This window comes from Pongo abelii, chromosome 6 (genome assembly GCF_028885655.2).
Source record: "Pongo abelii isolate AG06213 chromosome 6, NHGRI_mPonAbe1-v2.0_pri, whole genome shotgun sequence".
NCBI lineage: Eukaryota > Metazoa > Chordata > Mammalia > Primates > Hominidae > Pongo > Pongo abelii.
This window is the reverse complement of record NC_071991.2, coordinates 26362873-26383660: the sequence shown is the minus strand read 5'-3', so window position 1 is coordinate 26383660 and position 20788 is coordinate 26362873. Positions and strand designations below refer to the sequence as shown.

The following is a 20788-nucleotide window of genomic DNA, read 5'->3' as shown; positions in this document are numbered from 1 at the left end:
TTACCTGCTTGGTTAAATTTCTTCTCAGAAATTTATGATTTAATGCTAATGTAAATAAGATTGTTTTCTTCCTCTATTTTACCAGATAGTTTAAGTGTATGAAACCATAATATACGCTTGTATGTTAATTTTATATTTTGCTGATATACTCAGTTTATTTATTAAACAGGTTTTCATGTACTAGTTGTGGTTTTTAAAAGATAAGATCATATGATCTACAATAGCAACTTTTTACTTATTTGTCCTCAATTTCAATGGCTATTTTTCTTTCTTTTTTTTTTTTTTAAACTAATTCTTCTAATACATACTTCCAGTGCTATGTTAAAATAGAAGCAATTGACAATGGCACAATATAGTTTTGCGTTGGTGTCTGTGAATTTGAAGAAACAAACACCTCTTCAAGTTTCAGCGGGTAAAGATCTTTTTATGTTGGGCCCCCAGAGTGATGGTTTGCCCTCTGGGTTTGTAGTGGAGAAGGATTGTAGCTTGCTCACAAGGATCTGGGTCTGCACTAGGGTCCACCTTTAGCACCTTTAGTTGGCTTGTTACAAGGAGCTTGGGTAGTTGCAATTCCCATTACATTTTTGGACCGACTGAATCTTTCAGGACTTTGCTTTGTAGGGCAGACACCAGGGCAGGTTTTTGCATTTGGGTCTATATATGGTGGGCCTTTTATTAGGATATGGATGAGTATGGATTTCACTGAGTACCAGAGAGGATTTTCCCAGGTCACTGTGTGAATTTCTATGTAGGCAGAACTGGCCATGAACTGTAGCTCAGGGAGCTGGAACTGAGTCATTGAACTGCTTCAGGGACCATAGTAAAGCCCAAGGTCTGCAGGCCTGTCCGCATGGCTATAAATGCGTGTCTTTCTCCAAGCCTCTAGAAGGGCAGGACCTCTCCCAGACTGTGGCTGGGAGGAGTTTGGGATGGTTACAGAGTAAGTTCAGAATTCTCAGTGAGATCAAGTTGGGTGGGCCATTTCATGGTCTGCAGCAAAGAACAGGGGTCCTGTAGTTTGCCTCCGGAATGAGGGCCTGCCTCCTGGAAAGAACACTCCTCAATCTTGGGCTTTAGCAGAGTTTCATAACTCCCTCCCTGGATCTCAAAGATTCTTTAAAGGCACTTATTTTGAAGACGGGGTGTTGCTGCATAACCCAGGCTGGTCTTAAAATTCCTGCCTGAAGCGATTCTTCAACCTTAATGTACCATGTAGCTGTCCTTACAGGTGTGAGCCATGATGCCTGATTCTCTCATAGAGGCATTTTTGTCAGGGATGGCTGACAAATTTTCTTGTTGTGAGGGGATAAACGAATAGGGCACTTTATTTTTGCATCTTATTGATGTCACTCTCCCTACGTAGTTTTACTTTCTATTTGCTAGTTCAAATTTTTCTGTTATTTTATTTTATGTTTATTTTTCTTTTTTTTTTTCTTTGAGATAGAATTTTTAGCTCTTATGTCCTAGGCTGGAGTGCAATGGCATGATCTCAGCTCACTGCAACCTCCGCTTCCTGGGTTTAAGTGATTTTCCTGCCTCAGCCTCCCGAGTAGCTAAAATTCAGGTACCTGCCACCATGCCCAGCTAATTTTTGTATTTTTAGTAGAGACGAGGTTTCACCATGTTGGTGAGGCTGGTCTCGAACTCCTGACCTCGTGATCCGCCTGCCTCGGCCTCCCAAAGTGCTGGGATTACAGGTGTGAGCCACCATGCCCAGCTGACAAATTCTTTTTTAATGGTACGTCAATGTTGCATACCAGAGTTTATGAGTAAACATTTTCTCTTATTGTTTTGCCATTCCAGATTAGTGTTATTTTACTGTTGGTTTCTTAACATCAGTTTATTGTGTTTTTTGTTTTTACTTACATACAATTTTAGACAATTTGCAATTCTGTTTGTATACTTTAAGACAATGTGAGGTTTAATTAAGAGATAAATTACTCATGTCTATCACAATCAGATTATATATGTGTGTTATTGTCTATAAATATGACCTCAATTTTGGTTATGGCTTATCTTGTATATATTCTTAGATGGTTTTCAGTGGTTGTTTTATCTAGGTGAGTAGTTATGGAAATAGTCTTCTTTTCACCATGTGTTTTTAACAATGAATATATGTTTTCTTTTTTTTTTTTGAGACGGAGTCTCGCTTTGTCGTCTAGGCTGGAGTGCAGTGGCGAGATCTCGGCTCACTGCAAGCTCTGCCTCCTGGGTTCACGCCATTCTCCTGCCTCGGTCCCCTGAGTAGCTGGGACTACAGGTGCCCACCACCACGCTGGGCTAATTTTTTTTGTATTTTTAGTAGAGACGGGGTTTCACTGTGTTAGCCAGGATGGTCTGGATCTCCTGACCTCGTGATCTGCCCGCCTCAGCCTCCCAAAGTGCTGGGATTACAGGCGTGAGCCACCGCGCCCGGCCTGAACATGTTTTCTTTATGTAAGAGAAACACTTGTTATTTGAAGGTAATTTTTGGAAAGATTTATAATTGTGTATTTTTTCAGTTTTTCTTTTAAAAAAATAATTCTTGTAAAAACACATAACAGGCCAGGCGTGGTGGCTCAACGCGTATAACCCAGCACTTTGGGAGGCCGAGGCTGGTGGATCATGAGGTCAGGAGATCGAGACCATCCTGGCTAACATGGTGAAACACCGTTCTCTACTAAAAATACAAAAAATTAGTCGGGCCCGCCACCGTGAGGCTGAGGCAGGAGAATGGCATGAACCTAGGAGGTGGAGCTTGCAGTGAGCCGAGATCGCGCCACTGCAGTCCCGCCTGGGTGAAAGAGCGAGACTCTGTCTCAAAAAAAAAAAAAAAGAAAAAACAAAACAAAACAAAAAACACATAACATAAAATTTGCCATCTTAAATCTATTTAAGTGTACATTTCAGGGGCAGGTATGGTGGGGGCTCACATCTGTAATCCCAGGATTTGGAAAGGCCAAAACAGAAAGATCACTTGAGCCCAAATGTTTGAGACCACCCTGGGCAACATATGAAGACGCCCTCTCTACAAATAATTTTTAATAATAGCCAGGCATGGTGGTGTGCACCTGTGGTCCCAGCTGCTAGAGAGATTGAGAAGGGAGGATAACTTGAGCCTTAGAGTTTGATGTTGCATTGAGCCAAAATTGTGTACTCCAGCTTGGATGACAGAGTGAGACCTTGTCTCAGAAAAAAAAAAAAAGGTGTACATTTCAGACATGTAAAGTATATTCACATTGTTATGCTAAAAACTTCTAGAAATTTTATATTTTGTAAAACTGAAACTCAATACCCATTAAGTAACAACTGTCCATTTTACTCTCTCTTTAGCCCTTGACAAACACCATTCCACTTTCTGTTTTGATCAGTGTGACTGTCTCTACTAAAAATACAGTGTGATACTTAAGATATCTCATATAAGTAGAATCATATAGTATCCATCATTTTGTCACTGGCTTATTTCAGGAGACATAATATTCTCAAAGTTTATCTTAAAATGTGACAAGGTTTTCTTTTTAAGGCTGCATAATATTCCATTGTACGTATATGTTACATTTTTTGATGTCTTCAAGGAACATCTGGGTTGCTTCAGCCTTTTGGGTTTTGTGAATAGTGGTACAATAAACATGAATGTTCAAATATGTCTTTCAGGTCCTGTGTTGCATGTTTGGGATACAGATTCATAGATGGGATTGTTGTATTTGATGATTATTTCATTTTTAATTATCTGAGGAACATTTATAACATTTTTAAATAATGGCTGCATCTGGTTTTTCACCAACCATCAACATGGGTTTTATCTTCCAATAAAAATGGTAAACAGATTTGATGTTTTTAAGAATTAGTAGTGGCCATTCTGTTGGATGTGAGATGATTTTGTTTTTTATTGTGATTTTTATGCATTTCTCTATAAATTAGTAATTTTGTGTGTCCTTTCAAATTCTTTTCCCCATTTTTGTGTGTGTGTATGTGTGTGTGTGTGTGTGTGTGTGTATGTGTGTGTTTTGAAATGGACTCTGTTGCCCAGGCTGAAGTGCAGTGGCATGATCTCAGCTCATTGCAACCTCCAGCCTTCCCGGGTTCAAGCGATTCTCCTGCTTCAGCCTTCCAAGTAGCCGGAATTACAGGTGTGCGCCACCACACTTCGCTAATTTTTGTATTTTTAGTAAAGACGGGGTTTCACCATGTTGGCCAGGATGGTCTCGAGCTACTGACCTTAAATAATCCTCCTGCCTCGAACTCCCAAAGTGCTGGGATTACAAGCACAAGTCACTGTGCCTGGCCTGTGTATCTTCTTTGATGAAAATATCATTCAATTATTCATCCATTTCTAAATCAAGTTATTCAACTTTATTTTTCCGCTTTAAGAGTTGTTTATATATTCTGAATATTAACTCCCATCACATGTGATTTGCAAATGTTTTCACCCATTTAGTAAGAGGCATTGTCACGTTATTGAATGTTTTCTTTGATGTGCAAAAATTTTGAAATATAGTGTAGTTAAATTTTTTAATGCTTTACCTTTGTTGCTTATGCATTTAATGTCATAGCTAAGAAAATGGTGCCAAGACCGATGTCGTATCTTTTTTTTTTTCTGAGATGGAGTCTTGCTTTGTCACCTAGGCTGGAGTGCAGTGGCGTGATCTTGGCTCACTGCAACCTCCGCCTCCCAGGTTGAAGCAATTCTCCTGCGTCAGCCTCTTGAGTAGGTAGGATTACAGGCGTGCACCACCACGCCTGGCTAATTTTTGTATTTTTAGTAGAGACAGGGTTTCACCATGTTGGCCAGGCTGGTCTCGAACTCCTGACCATGTGATCCTCCTGCCTCGGCCTCCCAAAGTGCTGGGATTACAGGCGTGAGCCACCGCATCTGACCAGTTTTCTAAGTATCTTATTTAAAATATTTTTCATATATGGTTCAAGGAAATAATCCAATCTTCTGTTATCAGTGTTGAGATCCAGTTTTCAACATTATTTTTTGAAGAGAATATCTTTTCTCTATTGTGCTCATGACAACTTTGTGGAAGATCATTTGATCATATACAGAAGGGTTCATTTTTGAGTTCCCTGTTCTGTTCTTTCATCTGTTTGTTTGTTTTTGTGTCAGTACCATGCTGTTTTGGTTATTGTATCTTTTAATATGTTTTGAAATCAGAAAGTATAATGCCTGTTTGTTCTTTTTCATGGATATTTGACTACAGTTCATAATCAAAATTTAACAATATTTCTGTAAAATCTGTGCTATTGGGATTTTTTCTAGAAATTATATTGAATTTATATGTTCAGGCTGGAGTGCAATGGCACAGTTTCGGCTCACTGCAACCTCTGCCTCTCAGGTTCAAGCGATTCTCCTGCCTCAGCCTCCTGATTAGCTGGGATTACAGGTTCACACCACCACACCCAGCTAATTTTTGTATTTTTTTTTAGTAGAGACTGGGTTTCACCATGTTGGCCAGGCTGGTCTCAAACTCCTGACCTCAGATGATCCACCCACCTCGACCTCCTAAAGTGCTAGGATTACATCTGTGAGCCACCATGTCTGGCCGACATTTTAAAAAAATTTAATGTTTTGACCCCTGAGCAAAAATATGTTGAAGAGTATTTTGTTTTCATATATTTTAAGATTTGCCAGTTTTACTTTTGCTTTTAATTGCTAGTATCATTCATTTTTGGTCAGAAAACACAGTGTATAATTTTGGTCCTCTATACTTGTTGTTTTGAGACAGGATCTTAATCTGTCATCCTGGCTGGAGTGCAGTGGCATGTTTTCACTGGCTGCAGCCTCAGCCTCCTTGGCTCAAGTGATCCTTTTACCTCAGGCTTTTGAGTAGTTGGGGACTACAGTCATGTACTACCATGTCTGGTTAATTTTTTTGATTATTTGTAGGGACAAGGTGTCTCTAGGTTGTACATGCTGGTCTCAAAACTTTTGGCCCCACATGATTCTTTCACCTTGATCTCCCAAAGTGTTGAGATTATAGGCATGAGCCACTGCACCTAGCTGGTATTCTTTTTTTTTTTTTTTTTGAGACAGAGTCTCGCTCTGTTGCCCAGGCTGGAGTGCTCTGGCTCAATCTCGGCTCACTGCAAGCTCTGCTTCCTGGGTTCACGCCATTCTCCTGCCTCAGCCTCCCAAGTAGCTGGGACTACAGGCACCAGCCACCACGCCCGGCTATTTTTTTTTTTTTTTAATATTTTTAGTAGAGACGGGGTTTCACCGTATTAGCCAGGATGATCTCGATCTCCTGACCTTGTGATCCACCCGCCTCGGCCTCTCAAAATGCTGGGGTTACAGGCATGAGCCACCGTGCCTGACCATGGTATTCTTAAATTAAATGAGTTGATATGTATCCTAACAGAATACACCAGGTGTAAATAAAAATATTGTGTAATCTCTTGCATTTGACTGGTAAGTTTTCTACGTGTCTGTTAAGCCTAGTTGATCTATAATATGGTTTGAATGTCCATGTTCTCCAAACCTCATGCTACAGTGTAATCCTTAATGTTGGATATGGGAGCTGATGGGAGGTATTTGGGTCTGAGGCAAAATTCCTCATGAATGGCTTGGCACCATCCTCTTGGTAATCAGAAAGCTTACACTTTACTAATTAAAATGAAAGCTGGTTCATTAAAAGAACCTGGCTCCTTCACCTCACACTTGCTCTGTCTCTTACCATGTGATATGTCCAGTCTTTGCCTTTCATCATGATTGTAAGCTTCCTGAGACCCTCACCAGAAGCAGATGCTGGCACACACTTCTTGTACAGTCTGCTAAAGGGTGAGCCAAGTAAACCTTATTTTCTTTATAAATTATCCCCTCTCAGGTATTCCTCTATATGCAAAATAATTAATATGGTCTATAATGTCTAAGTTCTCTTTCTTTTTTTTCTTTTGAGATGGAGTCTTGCTCTGTTACCCAGGCTGGAGTGCAATGCTGCGATCTCGGCTCACTGTAACCTCTGCCTCCTGGGTTCAAGCAATTCTCCTGCCTCAGCTTCCCGAGTAGTTGGGATTACAGGTGCCCACCACCACACCTGGCTAATTTTTGTATTTTTATTAGAGATGGGGTTTTGCCATGTTGGTCAGGCTGGTCTCGAACTTCTGACCTCAGGTGGTCTGCCCGCCTCAGCCTCACAAAGTGCTGGGATTACAGGCGTGAGCCACCACACCTAGCCTTAAGTTTTCTTTGTGTTATTAATTTATTTGAATTTTCTGTTTTTGAAAATGGGGTCTTGATGTCTACAATTATTATGTTGGTATGTATTTCCTGCTTCACTTTTGTCAGTAATTGCTATGTATATATTGGAGCCCTGATGTTATACATACATACACAGATAGATACATATAATAGTTATGGATTCCTGGTAAATTGACCTATTTTACCATTATATAATATCAGTCTTTGCCTCATGCTAATGTTTTTTTTTCTTTTTTCTTTTTTTTTTTTTTTTTTTTGTGAGACAGAGTCTTGCTCTCTTGCCCAGGCTGGAGTGCAATGGCACGATCTCGGCTCACTGCAATCTCCGCCTCCCAGGTTCAAGTGATTCTTCCGCCTCAGCCTCCCAAGTAACTGGGATTACAGGCACTCCCCCACCAACATGCCTGGCTAATTTTTGTATTTTTGTAGAGATGAGGTTTCACCATGTTGGCCAGGCTGGTCTCGAACTCCTGATCTCAGGTGACCCACCCACCTCGGCCTCCCAAAGTGCTGGGATTACAGGTGTGAGCCACCATGCCCAGCCACTAATACTTAAAGCATATTGTGTCAGATATGATTATGACCACCTCACCCAATTATAGTTACTGTTTTCACGGAACATAGATATTTTCCAATCGGTTACTTTCAGCCTATTTGACTCAATGCTAAAATGAGTCTCTTGTAGGCAGCATATTTTATGCTTTTTTCTTAAGTCACTCTGGCATTCTATTTCCTTTTTTTTTTAAAGAATTGTATTTATTTATTTATTTTCGAGATAGGGTCTCATTCTGTCAACTATGCTGGTTTGCAGTGGTGTGATCACAGCTCACTGCAGCCTCAACCTTCCAAACTCACATGATTCTATCATTTCAGTCCCTCAAGTATCTGGGTTACAAGTATGTACCATTATACCCAGTTAGTTTCTTTGTTTTTGTTTTTTTGGTTTTTTTTTTTTTTTTCCCTGAGACAGAGTCTCCCTCTGTCACCCAGGCTGGAGTGCAGTGGCATGATCTCGGCTCACTGCAACCTCTGCCTCTCAGGTTCGAGTGATTCTCCTTCCTCAGCCTCCTGAGTAGCTGGGATTACAGCGACTAATTTTTGCATTTTTAGTAGAGATGGGGTTTCATTATGTTGGTTGGGCTGGTCTTGAACTCCTGACCTCAAGTGATCCTCCTGCCTTGGCCTCCCAAAGTGCTGGGATTACAGGTGTGAGCCACCGTGCCTGGCTAGTTTCTTTGTATTTTTTGTAGAGACAGAGCTTTGCCATGTTACCCAGGCTGGTCTCATACTCCTGGGATCAAGTGATTAGTCCATGTCACACCTGTAATCCCAGCACTTTGGGAGGCAGAGGCAAGTGGATTACATAAGGTCAGGAGTTCGAGGCCAGCCTGGCCAACATGGTGAAACCCTGTCTCTACTAAAAATACAAAACATTAGCCAGGTGTGGTGGTGCATGCCTGTAATCCCAGCTTTACTGGAGGCTGAGGCATGAGAATCACTTGAGCTGAGGATGTGGAGGCTGCAGTGAGCTGAGATGGTGCTGCTGCACTCCAGCCTAGGTGAAACAGCAAGACTGTCTCAAAATTAAAAAAAGAAAAACAGAAAATCGCAAAATTTACAATAAATATTCTTAAATATTCAGTTTAGTCATACTAATTATATTATGCAACATTTTACTAAGTGTTTTTATCTTGCAAAGCTAAGTCTCAACACATATTAAACAACTACCAATTTTTCCCATTTTCATGGAACTTTTCAAACACTATTTTTTCTAGGAGTGTAACTGCATCATATATCTCATACAAACTGTCTTTTTGTGGTGGCTCATTTTATTTTGCATAATGTCATCAAGATTTATCGTTATAGTTGTTAGAATATCTTCTGCTTTTGAAAACTGAGTGACAGTCCGGTTTTGTTGTTGTTGTTTGTTTTGTGTGTGTGTGTGTTTTTATTTTTATTTTTTATTTTTTATACAGATTCTCATTCTTTCACCCAAGTTGGAGTGCAGTGGCGTGATCTTGGGTCACTGCAAACTCTGCCCCTCGGGATTCAAGTGATTCTACTGCCTCAGCCTCCCGAGTAGCTGGAATTATAGGCGAGTGCTGTCATGCCTGGCTAATTTTTGTATTTTTAGTAGAGTCAGCGTTTCACCATGTTGGGCAGGCTGGTCTTGAACTCCTGACCTCGTGTGATCTGCCCTCCTCAGCCTCCCAAAGTGCTGGGATTACAGGCATGAGCCACAGTGCCCGGCCAAGTATTTTTATATTTCAGATCATATCTACTGAATGACTTAGTGACAGAAATTTGCATTGCTTTTACCTATTGGCTTTCAGTAGCAATGGTATAATAATTATGGGTATGAAAATGACTCTTCATATGACCATATATGTAAAAGTATATATATGTGCTGCATTCTATTTTACTAGTCTCCTTTTTTTTTTTTTTTACCTTTATACTTGTAGCAAATTGTTTTAATTCTGTAGCTTTGTAATATGTTTTAAACTCAGAAACTATAATGCTTCCAACATTGTTCCTTTTTTTGAAGATTGTTAGGTACTTTATTGTCTCTTGAGATTCCATATACTTTAGGGGTTGCTGTTTTTATGTCTTCAAAAATGCAATGAGAAATTGAGAAAACATTGCATTAAATCTTGTAGATTACATTGAGCAATATAGACATCTTCATAATATTTCAGCTTTTGAACAAAAGCATGCTAAAGAATGTGGTTTAATTTGCTATATATTTGTAAACTTGTTAGCTTTTAATATTATTGTTTTATATTGTCATTCCGTTTTTGTTATGGAAAGTAATCCATAAAATTTCAGTTCTAAAATACTTTTTAAGACTCTTTTGACTTATTTGGTGGTCTATCAAGAAGAAAGTTGTATGAACTGTCAGTAAGGGTGTGTATCTTAATGTTGTTCAGTTTTGTATACCTATGTTAGGAATATTTGTTTTATACTGCCTTCAGGTCCTCTGTTCTCTTACTAAAATTCTGTCTTGTTTTATTCTTACTATAGAAAATGGGATATTAAAATAGTCTATAATTATATTGTTCTCTATGCGTTTCTTCAATTCTGTTGATATTGGCTTTATATATTTGGAACCCTAATGTGAGACACACACTCACACATACACACACACACACAGACACGCGCGTGCGCACGTGAAAATTTGTCATAGGGTCTCATGAATCTCTTATTGTTTAATGTCCTTACTCGTCTCTTTGGAGTTTTGACTTAAAGTACATTTTATAAAATACGACAGTTACTTAAGATGTAGCTTGTGTAATACTATTTTGACGTCTGCTGCTCTCGTTTTGTTAATATTTGCATGGAATGTTACTTCCATCTTGCCACTTTCAGTCTGTTTATTATTAGATCTTTGCTGACTCTTGTAGAAAGGCAACTTGGATCTTGATTTTTCAAAATTTTTTTTTTTTCAGGGGGAGTCTCATTCTGTCACCCAGGCTAGAGCAGTGCAGTGGCACCATCTCAGCTCACTGCAACTTCTGCCTCTCAGGTTCAAGCGCTTCTCCTGCCTCAGCCTCCCAAGTAGCTGGGATTACAGGCGCCCACCACCATGCCTGGCTAATTTTTGTATTTTTAGAAGAGATGGGGTTTCGCCATGTTGGTCAGGCTGGTCTCAAACTCCTGACCTAAGGTGATCCACCGCCTCGGCCTCCCAAAGTGTTGGGATTACAGGCATGAGCCACCGCACCTGTCCGATTTTTCAATTTTTTAAATAAATCCCTTTATTAAATGTATGTCTCTTGATTGGAAAGTTAATTATATATATTCAAATAATTTTCTGAAGGAGAAAGCCTTACTAATGTCATTTTATTAGTTGTTTTATTTGATTCTTGTATCTTTGTCTCTCATTTTCTTTATCTTCCTTTGCGTCTTTGCGATTTTTGTATTGATATGCTTTCATTTCTTATTTGTGTATCCATGCAGATATTTTTGGGGGTACCTTGGGGATTACATAAAACCTCTAAAAGATATAACAATATAGTTTAACCTAGTAAAAAAAATGAACTTCAGTTGCATACAAAGTTTTTTTTGTTTGTTTTTGTGTTTTTGAGACAGAGTCTTGCTCTGTTGCCAAGGCTGGAGTGCAGTGATGCAATCTCGGCTCACCACAACCTGTGTTTCCCAGGTTCAAACAATTCTCCTGCCTCAGCCTCCTGAGTAGCTGGGACTACAGGCACGCGCCACCATGCCTGGCTAATTTTTGTATTTTTTCAGTAGAGACAGGGTTTCACTATGTTGGCCAGGTTGGTCTCGAACTCTTTACCTTGCGATTCACTCGCCTTGGCCACCCAAAGTGCTGGAATTACAGGCGTGAGCTACCATGCCCGGCTGCATACAAAGTTTTTTCCTCATTACATCTGCCCTCAACATTGTTATTGATGGTGCTAATTATATCTTTTTATGTTGTATGTCCATCAACAGTTGTTTATAATAATTTCTATGCTTTTATCTTTCAAATTCTAGAGAATAATTAAATGTGTACTACACCATTATGATAATGCTAAGGAATAGTATTTTTGTGTATGTGCATATCTCTCCCAGAAAGTTATGTATTTTCATATGATTATGTGTTGTTTTCTTGCATCATGTTATTTTCAGTGGAAATAACTCCTTTTCACCATCTTTGATATGTAGGGCAAATGGAGTGGCAATATACTTTTTCAGGACTTGGTTATTTTGGAAGATCTTTTCCTTTTTATCTGGTAGGACATTTTTGCTGATGGTATTATTCTCACTTGGCAGCTTTTTTTTTTTTAAGGACTTTGACTATATCACACAGTTTTTTTCTGGCCTGAAAAATTTTCTTGACAAATTCACTGGTTTTCTCATAAGACTATCCTTGTAAATGACACATCACTTTCATCTTACAGCTTCCAAGATTGTTTTGCCTGTGACTGTTGAAATCGTGCTTATATATGTGTGTGTTATAAATATCTTTGTGTGTATCCTAGTTTGTTGAGCATCTTCATTTTTACATCAGTTTTTCCTACTTTTAAAATTTTTTAGTTTTTTTGTCATTTTACCTTAACAATTTGTTTTTGATATTTTTAACACGTTTTTATGCTCATATTTCTGATTTTCAATAGTTGTCTGTGTTCCTATTTAATTCATTGAGTATTATTCAATTTATTTTAAATTTTTAAAATTAATTTTTACAGCTTCATTCTTTAATAGTTGCTTTCAGAAAATTTTATAATGTTTTTGATGAGGCCATGTTGCCTTCATATTTTGTATGCATTATAATTTTTTATTGAGATTTGGACATCAAAAACAAGCTACCCATCACAAACTTTATAACGTATCTTTGTCTTGGCATAGTCTGAAACCAACTGTCTTGGCTAGAGATTTTGGTAGTTTCTCAAACATGTTCTAAAAATGTGTCTTTTTTGAAATTTTTTGGGTTTTTTAGTTAAAGGAGTTCGTTCATGTTTCTTCTTAATAGTCAGTAATCACTTGCTACACCTGTTCCTTGTCTGTCGTACTGCAGTTTCTCTGCTGCTGCAACATTCACCTTGTGTCTCAGCTGACTCAAACTGTTATTCCATAGTATGTCACCATTTCTTTTGCATTTGTCAGGAGAGACAGAAACCAGTGTCTGGAAGGGCCCCTAGAAGTCTGAAATGAATAAGTGTGTGCCACTATTTTTCTTCTCTTTTCAAAAAGAAACCAAGAGTTGGCAATTTACTCCTTTTTTTTTTTTTGAGACAGAGTCTCACTCTCATCACCCAGGCTGAAGTTCAATGGCGCAGTCTCAGCTCACTGCAACCTCTACCTTCTGGATTCAAGGGATTCTCCTGCCTCAGCCTCCTGAGTAGCTGGGATTACAGGCATGTGCCACCACGCCCAGCTAATTTTTGTGGTTTTACCAGAGACAAGGTTTCACCATGTTGGTCAGGCTGGTCTTGAACTCCTGACCTTGTGATCTGCCTGCCTCGGCCTCCCAAAATGCTGGGATTACAGGTATGAGCCACTGCACCCGACCTGCAATAGACTTTTCTTTTCCTTCTATATGGCTCTTTGCATTGTGCTCACCTGGGGCACTGCATACACTTAACTCATTTATAAATTTTCCACAAATGTATCTTGGTCAGTATGTTTTTGTTACATTGATATGTCTGTGAAGGAATTAGGGCCTGTGGTATTTTGCTGTACCATCTTGCTTATGTAGTTTGTATATTTTTATAGGTTAGATTTGTAAAGTATATTCATCTGAGTCTAGTAAGTGGAGTAATTGTTACTTTTATTTCTTTCAGTTGTGTGTTCTCATTTTGCCCAAGACCTTTGGCCAAAGCAGGGCTTAAAAGATTCTTTTCAAAAAGTGATACTGAGAAGATATAGAAAATATGGACATGAGAATTTACAATTAAGAAAAGGCTGTAAAAGTGTGGATGAGCATAAGGTGCACAAAAGAGGTTATAATGGACTTAACCAATGTTTGACAACTACCCAGAGCAAAATATTTCAATGTGATAAATATGTTAAAGTCCTTCATAAATTCTCAAATTCAAATACACATAAGAAAAGACATACTGGAAAGAAACCTTTCAAATGTAAAGAATGTGGCAAATCATGTTGCATACTTTCACAACTAACTCAGCATAAGAAAACTGCTACTAGAGTGAATTTCTACAAATGTAAGACATGTGGAAAAGCCTTTAACCAGTTCTCAAATCTTACTAAACATAAGCTAATTCATACTGAAGTGAATCCCTACAAATGTGAAGAATGTGGCAAAGCCTTTAACCAGTCCTTAACTCTTACTAAACATAAAAAAATTCATACTGAAGAGAAACCTTACAAATGTGAACATTGTGGCAAAGTCTTTAGTGTATTTTCAGTCCTTACTAAACATAAGATAATTCATACAGGAACAAAACCCTACAATTGTGAAGAATGTGGCAAAGGCTTTAGTATATTCTCAACCCTTACTAAACATAAGATAATTCATACTGGAGAGAAACCCTACAAATGCAATGAATGTGGTAAAGCCTTTAACTGGTCCTCAACTCTTACTAAACATAAGAGAATTCATACTGGAGAGAAACCCTACAAATGTGAAGAATGTGGCAAAGCCTTTAACCAGTCCTCAACCCTTACTAGACATAAGATAGTTCATACTGGAGAGAAACCATACAAATGTGAAGAATGTGGTAAAGCCTTTAAACGGTCCACAACTCTTACTAAACATAAGAGAATTTATACTAAAGAGAAACCATACAAATGTGAAGAATGTGGAAAAGCCTTTAGTGTATTCTCAACCCTTACTAAACATAAGATAATTCATACTGGAGCAAAACCTTACAAATGTGAAGAATGTGGCAGCGCCTTTAGAGCATTCTCAACCCTAACTGAACATAAGAGAGTTCATACTGGAGAGAAACCTTACAAATGTAATGAATGTGGCAGAGCCTTTAACTGGTCCTCAACTCTTACTAAACATAAGAGAATTCATACTGGAGAAAAACCCTACAAATGTGAAGAATGTGGCAAAGCTTTTAACCGGTCCTCAAACCTTACTCGACATAAGAAAATTCATACTGGACAGAAACCATACAAACCTAAAAGATGTGACAGTGCTTTTGACAACACCTCAAACTTTTCTAGACATAAAAGAAATCATACGGGTGAGAAATCCTAGAAATGTGAAGAATGTGACAAAGCCTTTAAGTGGTTGTCACACTTGATTGTATGTAAGATAATTCATACTGGAGAAAACTCCCAGAAGTGTGACAAATGTGACAAAACATTTAATTAATTCTCATACCTTATTGCACAGGAAAGCATTTATACTTGAGAAAAATTGTATAAAGAATGGAAAAGACATTAATATCTGCTCATATCTTACTCAACATCAGCGAGTTGGTACTTAATAAAAGCATTATCAATGAAATTACTGTCAAAAGATCTTTCAGACAATATAAGCCTGCAAAGTGCAGTAGAGTATTTATTTTGAAGAGAAACATTAAAAGTACAAAGAGGTTTGTAGTACCTTTGTTTGTATGATAGATCTTATTGTACACATTTTGTACTAGAGAAAAACCCTGAAGCAGTTGTTCAAACTTTGTTCAATACCAGGAAATTTATATTGGAGAAAAACCCTATGAGTGTAATGAATTTGGAAAAATATTTTTTTCAACAACAGCTTAGAAAACATGAGAGGAATTACACTAAAATATATTTTTGCAAATGCAGCAGTAAATATGAAAAAAAGATCCAAAATTAGGTTTATATAAATATCAGAGAACTCACAGTATGGATATCTAAGATACTGACACTTCAGACATTACACAAAATCAGAGTGCTGAGTACAGAAAGTTATCCAAAACAAAAGTTGGTAGATAACTAATAGTGAACAAGTTTTTTGCAGAGGTATATTTATATTCAGAGTACACTTTTCTTTGGAAAAAATTACAGGTTTTTTGAAAAGTGAATAATAATGTAATTCAACTCTCAAATTCATGTTTTTTTTGGTTTTGGTTTTGAGGTTTTTTTTTTTTTTTTTGAGACAGAGTTTCACTCTTGTTGCCCAGGCTGGAGTGCAATGGTGTGATCTCGGCTCACCGCAACCTCTGCCTCCCAGATTCAAGCAATTCTCCTGCCTCAGCCTCCCTAGTAGCTGGGATTACAGGCATGTGCCACCATGCCTGGCTGATTTTGTATTTTTAGTAGAGACAGGGTTTCTCCATGTTGGTCAGTCTGGTCTCAAACTCCCAACCTCAGGTGATCTGCCCGCCTCGGCCTCCCAAAATGCTGGGATTACAGGCATGAGCCACTGCACCTGGCCCATGTTTTTTCTTCATTCCTATTGTATTCACATGTGAAAGCATGTGATCAACTGTTGCTGCATCAAAGATATGAGATTTTTTTTTATTAGGTGGGCATTATTTATGACCTTTTCTATGGAAGAGTAAGAACATTAAAATGAAAGACGCATGATGAAAATCTAAGTAGAGAGGCTCTTGTGGTTAACTGATAATATTGAGTGATGCATGAGGTAGGTGTTCAGAGTAATATTCTGCATTATAGTGAAAAAATTTTTAATATTAGTTAAAATTCAATTATTTTATGAATTGTGCTTTTCATAATGCAGTACATTTCAAAATTTTTAGATTATGTATGAACTTAGATTTTTAAACATGTTTACATGTTAAGACTATTGTGCATTCAGTGAAGCATTATTATGCCACAAACTTTAACCTACCTCACCTTACTCAATGGTGTAGGTAAAAGATGATAGCAATATACTATTTGGTTACATAGGGGACTAACATTTTTAGTAATCTCTTTTGCCAGTGGCTTTAAACTGCAAATAAGTTAAAGAATATTCCCACAGGTTTTACATTTATTTTTTTTCTTATTTAAATTTATTGTTCTTATTTTTCATGGGTACATAGTATGTTTTTATATTTATGTTGTATATGGCATGTTTTGATACAGGCATATAATATGTAATAATCACATCAGAGTAAATGAGGTATCCATTACTAGCATTTATCCTTTGTATTGCTTTTATTTTAAAATGTACAACTAAATTGTTACAGACTACAGGGTTATTTTTATGGTCATAATAAAAATTACAAAAGTATAAATAAAAATACATACATTTCTGAGTCCTGAATATTTTTAAAAATTTGTTATATATTTTTCTTCTAACATGTGGCCTCTTTGCCTGCAAACATATAAAGACTTAGTTTTGATTTACATAGAGTTAAATATACATATATTTTACTTTAAAGATAAATCTTAAGTGTAAGAAAATTGTAGAGTAAGTGTGCTTGTGTGAGTATGTTTGTGCTTGTTTTCAGAAGAAAACAGCAATATTGGAACAAAAATCATTTTAATAAGGTGACTAATTTATTAGAAAACTAACAACCTCAAAAATGCTGAAAGCAAATCTGTACTCTCTGCTTTGTATTGAATTCATTACTGTAAAATATTATGGCTTATGGTTCAGAATCTCCCCATGCAGATGTTCTGTTTTTACTTGCCTGGTACTCATGGTAGAGCCATACATTTCTTTTTTCTTACAATTTCTTTTACAGTTTATGAAGTATTATATGAGCTGGTCAGGGATTACAACAATGACTTTTTATAAAATTTAGTAGTGCACAAAAAGTAATTTTTAGATGTAATTCTACTATTAGTCTATTAAGTTATATTTTATTTATTTAGTTAAAACATTGCCCTTTGTTCTTTTAATTGGAGAACCCTATGTAAGCCTACTTTTTTAAAGTTATTCTTTCTTTCACTTTTCATAATTTACGTAAGTAAATTTATTTATTTATTGAATTTGTTCAGGTAAGTACTAGGGAGGCTTCTTGAGTCATGAGGATGCTGTTATATATAAACAGCAGACAAACATGACAGTGCTTGCTCTATAACAGATGCTCCATAGTAAGACATAAATATTCCTGTTGAAGTTAGTTTGTAACTTCAAGTCAGAAATGGAATATATCAATGGTGAAACAGTAACACTGATTCTTCAGGTGGAGAGGACTTTTTTTTTCCGGGCTGCAAAGCTGAATTCTGCTGAATTTAAACAGAAATTCTGGTTATTTTCTAATTATATTCAGTTTTGTTTGTCTTATGTGTTTTCCAACAATGTATGCATCACAGCTCTTCTTTTTCTGTTATGGCTACAGTTTTCTTGCTGTTGTCTTTATGCCATGTCATTTCACATGGTAATTTAGTAAGTTTTGATGAGAAATTTGGTATTTTTAGTGCACTGAAAAATTGGTTTTAATTGGTGAGTTTGCTTATCAATATAACTCTCAGATCGTTAATTAAGATAAAAGGCATACACTGTCCACAGGTGAGAGGATTAAATCACTTAGCATTGTTTTTAACTGTTTGTAAAAAAAAAAAAAAGCTTACTAGATTCTTACACAAAGTGTGGCAAATATAAAATTTGCTAGAAAGTGTTAGAAATTTATTTATTTATTTATTTATTATTTATTTATTTATTTAGAGATGACGTTTCACTCTTGTTGCCCAGGCTGGAGTGCAATGGCGTGATCTTGGCTCACCACAACCTCCACCTCCCGGGTTTGATTCTCCTGTCTCAGCCTCCCTAGTAGCTTGGATTACAGGCATGTGCCACCACTCCCGGCTAATTTTGTATTTTTAGTACAGACAGGGTTTCTCCATGTTGGTCAGGCTGGTCGTGAACTCCCGACCTTAGGTGATCCGCCCACCTCCGCCTCCCAAACTGCTGGGATTACAGGTGCGAGCCACTGCGCCCGGCCAGAAATTAAATGTTTAAGAGAGCTAATGGTAAATCTGACTGGGCACGGTGGCTCATGCCTGTAATCCCAGCACTTTGGGAGCCTGAGCTGGGTGGATTACTTAAGGCCAGGAGTGCGAGACCAGCCCGGCCAACATGGTGAAACCCTGTCTCTAGTAAGAATACAAAAATTAGCCAGCTGTGGTCGTGTGCACTTGTAGTCCCAGCTGCTTTGAAGGCTGAGGCAGGAGAATCATTTGAACGCGGGAGTAACGTTTTCACACAGAATCTGTTTTTAAGTGTGACTGTAAAACATTGCAAAATAATAAAATGACTTCTGTTGACTTGAAATTTGGAATAGTATTTCTTTTCCATATTGATATTACAATTTGGAGGAATTTCTTTTTTAGATGGAGTCTCACTCTTGTCACCCAAGCTGGAGTGCAGTGGCACAATCTCGGCTCACTGCAACCTTCGCCTCCCAGGTTCAAGCTGTTCTCCTGCCTCAGCCTCCTGAGTAGCTAGGATTACAGGCACCTGCCACCATGCCTGGCTAATTTTTGTACTTTTTAGTAGAGACAGCGTTTTACTATGTTGGCCAGGCTGGTCTCGAACTCCTGACCTCAGATGATCCACCCACCTCAGCCTCCCGAAGTGTTGGGATTACAGGCGTGAGCCACTGCGCCCGGTCTCACTTTCTTAGTATGTATATATTTTTTTGGTTGGTGAAGTTCAGTCTACAGTTTTTATTCTTAAGTCACCTATCTGTAGCCAACTCCTTGGTCATTTTCTCTGGAAAACTTTTGGAGATCAGGGCAACTTTTGAATTAAAACGTTTTCTATTTTTTTGCATGCAAATTTGTTTTCTGCGTTCACAGAGTGGTGTCATGGGACCATAAGCAACACCTGCCCTTTTAGTGTCTTTCATACCATTACCATCTGTACCAGAAACTCCAGGTACCCCAAGTTTAAAGTAAAAACCCTAAAGTACATTGGCTTTTCCCATGGACTGTACTGGGTCCAGAACATGCTGTTAAATATCAGAGTTTCTGTGATTATGACAGATGACAAAAACCACACAAGAACTAAGTATTTTTGATACTATTCAGCCAAGTTTATGAAAAAGACACAGTATTTGAAACATTGTTATCTTTCTATAATGTTTTAAAAATGGATTTTTTGACGTGACATAAAATGCATTTTTTTCTGTAAAACATGTTTTGAAGTATATATACAATGTCAAATGCTTAATTCCAGGTTAATGCTTTACCTCACATAGTTAACATTTTGTGGTGAGAGCACTTCACATTTTCTTAGCATTTTTCTTAGCACCTTTCATTTTTTCAGTATTGTCTTAGCATATACAAATACATTATTATGAACTATAGTCACCGTGCTGTACAGAAAAATCTTTTGAACTTATTCCTCTTATTTAACTATAATTATGTATTCTTTGACAGACATCTTTCCAAACCTCACTTTCTTCTAAATACCTTGGCATCTGGTCATCACCATTTTGCTACTTCTGTGAGATTAATTTTTTTAGAACGCATGTGTAGGCTGGGCGCAGTGGCTCACGCCTGTAATCTTTGGGAGGCCGAGGCGGGCGGATCACGAGGTCAGGAGATCGAGACCATCCTGGCTAACACGGTGAAACCCCATCTCTACTAAAAATACAAAAAATTAGCCGGGCGTGGTGGCGGGCGCCTGTAGTCCCAGCTACTCAGGAGGCTGAGGCAGGAGAATGGCGTGAACCCGGGAGGCGGAGCTTGCAGTGAGCCGAGATCTCGCCACTGCACTCCAGCCTGGGCAACAGAGCGAAACTCCGTCTCAAAAAAAAAAAAAAAAAATGCATGTGTAAGTGAAATTGTGAGATTAATCTTTCTCTGCCTGGTTTATTTCAACTAATACAGTGTCCTTCAGGTTAATCCATGTGATTGAAAATAATACAATTTTCTTTTTAAAAGGTGAATAGTATTCCATTGTGTACATACACCACATTCTCTTTATTTACTCATTAGATATTGAACTGTTGATTCCATGTTTTGGCCATTGTGAAGAGTGTTGCAAACAACATAGAAGTGCCGATGTTTCTTCATTCTGATTTTGTTTGGGATATATATACAATAGTGGAATTGCTATATTATACAATAGTTTGATTTTAAATTTTTTAAGGAATCTCTGTTTTGTTTTTCATAATGGCTGTCCTCATTTACATTTAAGCCAACAGTGTGCAAACATTTCGTTTTCTTCGTATGTTTACCAATGCTTTTTTTTCTTTTTAATAAGAGTAATTGTAACAGGAGTGAGTTGATATCTCATAGGTTTTTTTGGTTTTGGCTTGCTTTTCC

The 20788-nt window shown here is 37.7% G+C and overlaps 1 protein-coding gene and 1 pseudogene across 1 annotated transcript in view; both read left to right on the top strand.

Moving 5' to 3' along the window:
• The window catches only part of ZNF273 (zinc finger protein 273), a 33265-nt gene extending 16441 nt beyond the window's left edge, over nt 1–16824 (top strand). The window contains exon 4 of the mRNA XM_009242753.4: nt 13468–16824. Within this exon, the coding sequence (XP_009241028.3) occupies nt 13468–14852 (1385 nt within the window). The 3' untranslated portion in view covers nt 14853–16824. The remainder of the gene's footprint in view (nt 1–13467) is intronic.
• Nucleotides 19129–19611, top strand: PONPYGV1R-PS1841 (vomeronasal 1 receptor ponPygV1R-ps1841 pseudogene; annotated as a pseudogene).